General features: G+C 50.9%; 1 protein-coding gene across 1 annotated transcript; it reads right to left on the reverse strand.

Annotated features, from left to right (window-relative positions):
* Positions 1-1,968: 1,968 nt before the first annotated feature.
* htr6 (5-hydroxytryptamine (serotonin) receptor 6) lies at positions 1,969-8,635 on the reverse strand. The gene is made up of 3 exons (XM_078425418.1): positions 7,904-8,635; positions 5,824-5,982; positions 1,969-3,675 (listed from the first exon to the last, which is right to left on the reverse strand). Exons 1-3 carry the CDS (start codon positions 8,633-8,635, stop codon positions 3,241-3,243), a joined length of 1,326 nt encoding a protein of 441 aa, XP_078281544.1. The 3' UTR covers positions 1,969-3,240.
* Positions 8,636-9,140: the final 505 nt, after the last annotated feature.

Below are 9,140 nucleotides of genomic sequence, written 5' to 3' on the forward strand. Positions count from 1 at the left end.
AATCCAGGCAGTATTCTGGTAAACCTGCCCCACTCCAAAGTCTCCACATCTTGGACAATAGACAATAGGTGCAGGAGGAGGCCATTCGGCCCTTTGAGCTAGCACCGCCATTCAATGTGATCATGGCTGATCATTCTCAATCAGTACCCCATTGCTGCCTTCTCCCCATACCCCCTGACTCTGCTATCCTTAAGAGCTCTATCTAGCTCTCTCTTGAATGCATTCAGAGAATTGGCCTCCACTGCCTTCTGAGGCAGAGAATTCCACAGATTCACAACTCTCTGACTGAAAAAGTTTTTCCTCATCTCAGTTCTAAATGCCCTACCCCTTATTCTTAAACTGTGGCCCCTTGTTCTGGACTCCCCCAACATTGGGAACATGTTTCCTGCATCTAACGTGTCCAACCCCTTAATAATCTTATACGTTTCGATAAGATCTCCTCTCATCCTTCTAAATTCCAGTGTATCTTTCCTGTAATGGGGCGACTAGAGCTGGAAGCAATACTACAAATGCGGCCTCACCAAAGCTGTATCAAGTATAAAGAATGAGTGGTTACTTTCTAACCACTGGAGGACACAAAGTGCTGGAGTAACTCACCAGGTCAGGCAGCATCTCAGGAGAACATCGACAGAGATGCTGCCTGACCTGCACTTGGTGTCTTTTGTGTAAACCGGCATCTACATTTCCTTGTTTCCATTTTCCATCCACTTGCTCCTTGTCTCCGCACATTGCTCTCCGACTTCCCTTGGTACAAATTTAACATTGGGTTGTGGACATATTTTATGGGGGTGCGTAAGATCATGAGAGGAATAGATAGGTTAAATGCAGTCTTTTACCCAGAGTAGGGGAATCAAGGACATACGTTTAAGGTGAGGAGGGAAAGATGTAACATGAACCTAAGGGACAACTTTTTTTACACACAATCTCTCCTCCCCCACCCCATCCCCAATCTGCTCTCTTCCCCACCTCCACTCTCCCCTGCTCCCCCTAGTATATAGTATATATATGTATGTGTGTATGTACATATATCTCTCTGAAATTTTGAAATTTGAGATTGTGGGTGGGGGGGGGACTCAAATTGGGGGAACGGGGGGTGGGTGGGAGTGGGGGAGGAGGGGTGGGGGGAGGAGGGGGTGCGGGTGGGAGGGGAGAGTGGGGCTGGGGAGGAGTGGGGGTGGGGAGGATGGAAGATTGGGTGGGGGAGAGTGGGGTGCAGGCAGGGAGAGTGGGGGTGGGGGGAGGGGAAGGAGGTGGGGTTGAGGGGAGGGGGAATAGGGGTGGGGAGGGGGGAATGGGGTGGAGACAGGGCTGAGGGAAGGGGGGAGGGGGATTGAGTGGGTCAGTGGGGGGAGGAGGGGGGATAATGGAGATTGAGTGAGGGGCTTGAGGGTGCTACACCAATACAAGAGAGGCTTTCGATCCAGGACTCCTCAGTCACACCCTCTCCCCTTCCCTGTCCCCCCTCTACGAGGAATGGGCCCAACGGGTCCACTTGGTCTAGTATGTTATAGGAGCAGAATTAGGCCATTGGGCCCATCATGTCTACTCTGTCATACAATCATGGCTGATCTATCTTTCCCTCTCAACCCCATTCTCCTGCCTTCTCCCCAAAACCCCTGACCCAGCTGCCGGAGGATGTAGTTGAGGCAGCTACTATCGTAATGTTTGAAAAACATTTAGACAGGTACATGGATTGGATAGGTTTAGAAGGATATGAGCCAAACGCATGGAGGTGGGACTAGTGTAGATGGGATATGTTGGTCGGTGTAGGCAAGGTGACCGGTGTAGCCGGTTTCCTTGCAGCATGACTCTATGACATGACTACGCCACGTTAAAAGTTCTTGCCTACATTGGATCTACCTGTCGATGTGAGTTACTGATTGATACATCCAGAGCACAAATAATTGACATCACAAAAATCGAGACTTACAATGACAAATGTGTTTACAATTACAAGAAAAAAAATCCTCTCAACTCAAAATGTGAATATCAAAGTATCTAAAGATATTAAATTAGTTTCGTGACTCAAGCAGGATTTACCTTGGAGAGTTAAAACTCAAACAATATCATTAACTTGAAACATTATCTCTGTCTCTCTCTCCTCAGATGCTGGTTGCCCAGTATTTCCCGCGTGCTGTGTTTTTATTGCACGCAGTAACCCATCTGAATTATTTTCCTGAAATTTTCAACAGCCTCCCAGTGTTTTTTCTTGATGCCAAGTTCATGTGTTGGACTTGCTGCTGGTTGCAATTCCTTCCTGTGCTTTTGCAGAAGGGATTTGCAGTTTGTCTATTTTCTAAGAGAGCCGAGGGATGAATGAATCCAATTAATACTTTTGCGCGCGTTCGTTGAATGTGCAGTTGAACATGAAGCCCAGATCAGCCATGATCACATTGAATGGCGGTGCTGGCTCGAAGGGCCGAATGGCCTATTCCTGCACCTATTGTCTATTAAGTCTTCCGTTAAGGCTGCAATCTCTCCTAGGGCCACATGAACGTTGTCCATAGGAAGTTCTTGTCCCCCTCAGAACAGCGGAGTCATGGTTCCCAGCCCATTTGGAGCTTTGAAGTGCAGGAAAGAACTGCAGATGCTGGTTTACACCGAGGATAGACACAAAAAGCTGGAATAACTCGCCGAGACGAGCAGCATCTCTGGAGAGAAGGAATTGGTGTCGTTTCGGGTCCAGACCCTTCTTCAGACTGAGAGTCAGGGCAGAGGGAAATTAGATATATAGACGGTAAATAGAACAAATGAATAAAAAATATGCAAAAAGCAATGATGATCAAGGAAAGGTGGAGCCCACAATGGTCCATTGTTGGCTTGGGGTAGGTGAGAACAGGTTATGCAGACAATGAAACTCAACAAGACGACAGTGAAACTAGTTGGAGAACTAGGGCGGGGGATGGACGGAGAGAGAGGGAAAGCAAGGGTTATTTGACGTAGGAGAAATCAAGATTCATACCGCTGGGATGTAAGCTGCCCAAGCGAAATATAAAGTCTGTTCCTCCAAATTGCGCTGGGCCTCACTCTGACAATGGAGGAGGCCCGGGACAGAAAGGTACTTGTTTGGGGGCATTTTCGAGTCAATTAGCCCTGACTCCAGTCAATTGCTGCCCCGCTAATTCGGGTCAGCGATCTGATCTCTGGGTATGATTTGGATATCTAATCCATTGGGTCCCGATTGGAAATGTCTTCCAGAGACGCTGCCTGACCCGTTGAGTTCCTCCAGCGCCTTGTGCTTTAGTCCATTGGCGTGTTGAGCTGGTTTATGTGGAGTTCTTGCTCCGTCTGTTCCAGGTCGAAGAGATGCAGTGAGTCCACCCCCGCGGTGTCGGTCAGCTTGTCCTCTGTACTCTTGTGTTGTTGGCCGCTCGGAGTCGGGATGTGATCGCTCCGCTGGATGACAGAGTCGCCCGAATCAGTCTCGGGTTGGAGAGCGAGCATGTTTCTGAGGGTGAGGGGCAGCCGCGGGCCACTGTTGGAGTTTCTCCCTGTAAACGACACGACGCTCGGCCGCCTATCCCACCAGCGCCGGAAACACGGCAGGTACCCGGCCATGGCCAGCTTGAAGTCCCGCATGAAGAGCGGGTAGATGATGGGGTTCATGGTGCTGTTGCAGTAACCCAGCCAGGTCAGCACATCAAACAGCAAGGCCGGGACACAGTCGCAGACCGCCTGCGGGACACAGAGCACATGGTGGCAACAACATCAAAAACTGGCAGAGATCTGCAGAGATTTAACGAACTTGGAAATCCGTTACCACAGAGCATTAAAGCGTTGCTGTTGGTAACAGAAAGTTTAACAAACGATGAGCGTTTTACGGCACTGGATCTCATTGAAACTTACTGAACGGTGAAAGGCCTGGATAGAGTGGATGTGGAGAGGATGTTTCCGCTAATGGGAGAGTCTAGGATTAGAGGCCATAGACTCAGAATAAAAGGACGTACCTTTAGGAAAGGTATGAGGAGGATTTTTTGTAGTCAAAGGGTGGTGAATTTGTGGAATTCATTGCCACGGACGGCTGCGGAGGCCAAGTCAATGGATATTTTTAACGGTGGGGATTGACAGATTCTTGATTGGTGAGAGTGTCAGCAGTTATGGGGAGAAGGCAGGAGAATGGGGTTGAGAGGGAAAGATAGATCAGCGATGATTGAATGGTGGAGTAGACTTGATGGGCCGAATGGCTTAATTCTGCTCCGATGACTTATGAACGTGAAGAAAGCCCGAGACCCAGGGATAATGTCCAATGTTTCAGTCAGACGTGACAACTTGGAATCGCTTGGTGTGCTCGGTTGCGCCGAGGGCATCGATCTAGTGTGCAGACACCAGCATGCGTTACAAGTATCGGAGTGAACGGTAGGGAAGAGGCCAGGGACAGCGGTAATGCGGGGCAACACTGAGGCAGTGCCATTGGTGGTCAGCACTAACGCACGAGGCATATTTCATAAATTCGTAAGTGATAGGAGCAGAATTAGGCCGTTCGGCCCATCATGTCTACTCCGCCATTCAATTATGGCTTATCTATCTCTCCCTCCCAACCCTATTCTCCTGCCTTCTCCCAATAACCCCTGACAAAGGACAGAAAGCATGAGATTTGGAAGTACATAGATAAGGCATGCAAATACTACGGGTGTACAGGGAACATGGATTTGTTATTAAATGTAGAAACAAAGAACTGCAGGTGCTGGTTAATACACAATAGGACACAAGTGTCGGAGTAACTCAGCGGGTCAGGCAGCGTCTCTGGAGAACATGGATATGTGATGTTTAGGGTCTGAAAAAGGGCCTCGACCCGAAACGTCACCTGTCAGTATTCTCCGGAGATGCTGTCTGACGAGCCGAGTTACTCCAACACTTTGTGTCCTTTTGTGTATTAGATGCATCAAACGGCAATTCTTTCGTTTTCTGTTTAGTTTAGACATACAACATGGAAACAGACCATTCGGCCCACCGAGACCATACTACCATCGACCATCCGTTCACACTAGTTCCATGTTATCCCACTTTCCCATCCGCTTCCTACACATCAGGGGCAATTTACAGAAACAAAATAACCTCTGAACCCGCACATCTTTGGGATATGGGAGGAAACCGGAACAACCGGAGGAAACCCATGCGGTCACGGGGAGAACGTGCAAACTGCACACAGACAGCACCCGAGGTCAGGATCGAACCCGCGTCTCCAGCGCGACGAGGCCTTGTTTCTGGAATTAGGCTGAAGAAGGGTCCCGACCCGAAATGTCACCCATCCTTTTCCTCCAGAGATGCTGCCTGACCCGCTGAGTTTCTCCAGCACTTTGTGTCTACCCTTAGTGAAATGTAATCCGCAGTGGGTGACACGGTGGGCGAGGGTAATGTTTCCAGTATGTATATCCTACCGCTCTCACTGTTTGCCAAATCACTCAGGGGGTTTTGTTGAGTTCTCTGATTTTTGTCGTTTTGGGTTCCGACTCCTGACTCCTGAGATAAGGAACCGGATGAATTATTTTCATTGAAGATATGCACAATATTCTGGAGTAACTCAGCGGGACAGGCAGCATCTGTGGAGAGAAGGAACGGGTGATGTTTCGGGTCGAGACCCTTCCAGAATTTTGTGTCTATCTTCGGTGTAAAACAGTGTCTGCTGTTCCTTTCTACACATAGAGATAAGGAACTGGGTTGATTATTTTCATTCACATCCCGCCCCGTTAATCTGTCACGGTGCAGCGGTCGGACGCTGGACGGTTCCAGAGGCCACGGAATAACTTTGCGACCAGCGACAGACTGTGGGAGATTGCAGTCAGCAATAACAGGCTGTGGTTCGCGTCCTGGTCCAACGCTCACCTGCGTCACGTTCGCCACAAAGAATGGCAGCCATGCCACGAAGAACATCCCCAGTAAAACCCCCAGCGTCAGGCTAGCTTTCAGGGCCCGCCTGCTGTGTTTGCTGGCGAATTTCCTCCCGTCGCTCCCTCCAGCCGACGGATTCCGAGTCCCCCCGACCTGCAAATGAGAACAGACCCAGCGTGAACGGCGCCGGCTTCGGACACGGGCACTTCCCCGGGGTAACCCGAGCGGGTGCCGGAAACAACCAGTGAATCAGTCAGGAATAGTCACAAACAAACCTGCCAGTCTTGGACTGCGACAGACCGGGACAAAACAAAACGTCAAACCCCTTAAGCCGGAGTCGAAATCCGTACTCCAGCTTCTAAATTACTTACAACCTTTTAAAAAATTGCGTTAAAATTCTGACAGCACCCACCCCCTTAACAAAAATAATCAAGCGGTGGATATTTTATCTTTTTTTTAAACATTGAGGGTTTTTTTTTAACTGATTTGTGGACGCGAGTCAACATTTTTTCCCCCAAATGCGAGTGGATTTCGGGCTAGAAAGCCCAGCAACGAGCCTGGCTCTCCCCGGCGGTTCCAGGCTGCTTTCTGTTGCTGTTCTGCTCGGAGCAGCGTCCATCCCCGGCGCTCGCACAGACCGGGCGGCAGCGACTGGGACCAGCGCGCTGTCCAAGGTGCTGAAACTTAACCGCTCCCGCGGCCGACAGCGCTGCGGGGAACGGGTCTCTCGGCCCAGAAACAACACGCCAACTCCGACTGTATCCCTTCTCCGCGTTCACAGCCAGTTGCTCAATAAACGATAACCCGCCTTGTGGACAGCGGCAAACTGAATATCAGACGTGGGCAAGACTAAGGTAGACGCAAAAACACTGGAGTAACTCAGCTATTGAGGGCGTGCAGCGTAGGTTTACTAGGTTAATTCCCGGAATGGCGGGACTGTCATATGTTGAAAGACTGGAGCGACTAGGTTTGTATACACTGGAATTTAGAAGGATGAGAGGGGATCTTATCGAAACGTATAAGATTATTAAGGGGTTGGACATGTTAGAGGCAGGAAACATGTTCCCAATGTTGGGGGAGTCCAGAACCAGGGGCCACAGTTTAAGAATAAGGGGTAGGCCATTTAGAACAGAGATGAGGAAAAACTTTTTTAGTCAGAGAGTTGTGAATCTGTGGAATTCTCTGCCTCAGAGGGCAGTGGAGGCCAATTCTCTGAATACATTCAAGAGAGAGCTATATAGAGCTCTTAAGGATAGCGGAGTCAGGGGGTATGGGGAGAAAGCAGGAACGGGGTACTGGTTGAGAATGATCAGCCATGATCACCTTGAATGGCGGTGCTGGCTCGAAGGGCCGAATGGCCTACTCCTGCACCTATTGTCTATTGGGTCAGGCAGAAGCTCTAGAGAGAAGGAATGGGTGACGTTTCGGGTCGAGACCCTTCAGACTTCTTTAGACCATGGACAAGACTAGCCTCTTCCCGCTCATTATTGTGGGGTAACGTGGTTTGAACCTAATTTGTTCCAACATGAGTGCCCGTGTGCCCACCTGTTTGGTTTAGAGATCCAGCATGGAAACAGGCCCTTCGGCACACCGATTCCACGCTTGCCATCCATCACACGTTCACACTAGTTCTATGTTATCCCACTTTCTCGTCCACTCCCTACAAACATGGGGCAATTTACAGCGGGCCAATTAACCTACAACCCCGCACGGGCACATCTTTGGGATGTGGGAGGAACCCACGCGGTCACAGAGAGAAAACTCAGTGCAAACCCCACACACGCTCACACTCACATACGCGCACACACACTCACATATACTCACACACACACGAACCATACACACACATACACTCACACATACAAACCCACACGTACACACCAACACACACACACTCACACATACACACACACTCACACACGCACACACACAGCACCCGAGGTCAGGATCGAACCCGGGTCTCAGGCGCTGTGAGGCGGCGGCTCTACTGGCCCCGCTGGCTGTTTACAATTATCCCGAGAACAACCTGTAGACTTCACTCTAATTAACCAACTATCCCGAGCGGCTCCGTTACCTGCGCTGCCTGGTCAGATGTGGTGGCCACATTGCTGGTCAGAGAAGCCACCTGTACAGCCTGTCGCCGAGCGGCCAAGAGGATCTGACAGTAGGTGAAGGAGATGGCGACGGAGGGCAGGAAGAAGGTGAGAGCCGAGGCGATGAGGGCGTAAGGCAGACTGACCAGGAGCCTGCACTGGCTCCCTTCATCCTCCGCCTCGGACGTGGAATTGGCCGCCTGGACCTCAAAGTCCACCTCATGCCACCCCATCTCTATGGGCAGGAAGGACGCCAAGGCGGCCAGGGTCCAGGTGGTAGAGACGAGGAGGAAGGCTCGGCCCGAGGTCATCCTCAGCTTGTACTTGAGGGGAGAGGTGATGAGGAGGAATCGGTCCAAGCTGATCACACACAGGTTCAGGATCGAGGCGCTGCAGCACAACACGTCGAAAGAGGACCACACGGAGCAGAAGTCCTGGTCGAACACCCACCTCCCGTACAGTTCGTTCAGCATGGCCGGCGGCATCACCACCAAGCCCACCATCAGGTCGGACATGAAGAGGGAGACGAGGAAGTAGTTGGAGGTGTTGCGCAGGGAGCGCTGCGTAAAGATCAGGAGGATGAGCAGGAAATTGCCGGCGACGGTCAGTACGATGATGAGACAGAGGAAGGACGCGATCCACGCACTGCCATCCCGGGCTGCCCGCTCCTCACGCCCGGTATCGTTCCCCTCGGCCCACGCTCCCCTCTCCATCTGCACTGGAGACCAAGCGCTGCGGTAACCCGGGTAGTGGGAGAGAGAGAGAGAGATTGTGCGTGATTGTGTCTGTGTGAGTGAGAGAGAGATTGTGTGGGTGCCTGTGAATATGTATGTGTGATTTAGCGAGTGTGTATGAGAGCGTGTGTGTGTGTGTGAGAGAGCGAGAGAGAGAATGTGTGTGTGAGTGTGTGTAAGAGACTGCGTGTATGCGAGTGTGTGAGTGTGTGTGCGTGTGAGAGAGAGAGTGTGTGTGTGTGAGAGAGAGTGTGTATGTGTGTGTGTGTAAGAGACTGTATGTATGCGAGTGTGTGTGAGAGAGAGAGTGTATGTGTGTGTGTGTGTGTGTGTGTGCGTGTGTGTGTATGTGTGTGAGTGTTATGGGGAGAGAGAGATAGATGCTACAGTTCGATTAGTCGAGCGACGCACGCTTAGCGAGGCGGCTGTCGGCGACTGTGTGTCCACTGCTGCCGCTCAGCATCTGGCGAGGACAGTGGCGGTG

The sequence above is a fragment of the Rhinoraja longicauda genome, chromosome 30 (genome assembly GCF_053455715.1).
Source record: "Rhinoraja longicauda isolate Sanriku21f chromosome 30, sRhiLon1.1, whole genome shotgun sequence".
Taxonomy (NCBI): Eukaryota; Metazoa; Chordata; class Chondrichthyes; order Rajiformes; family Arhynchobatidae; genus Rhinoraja; species Rhinoraja longicauda.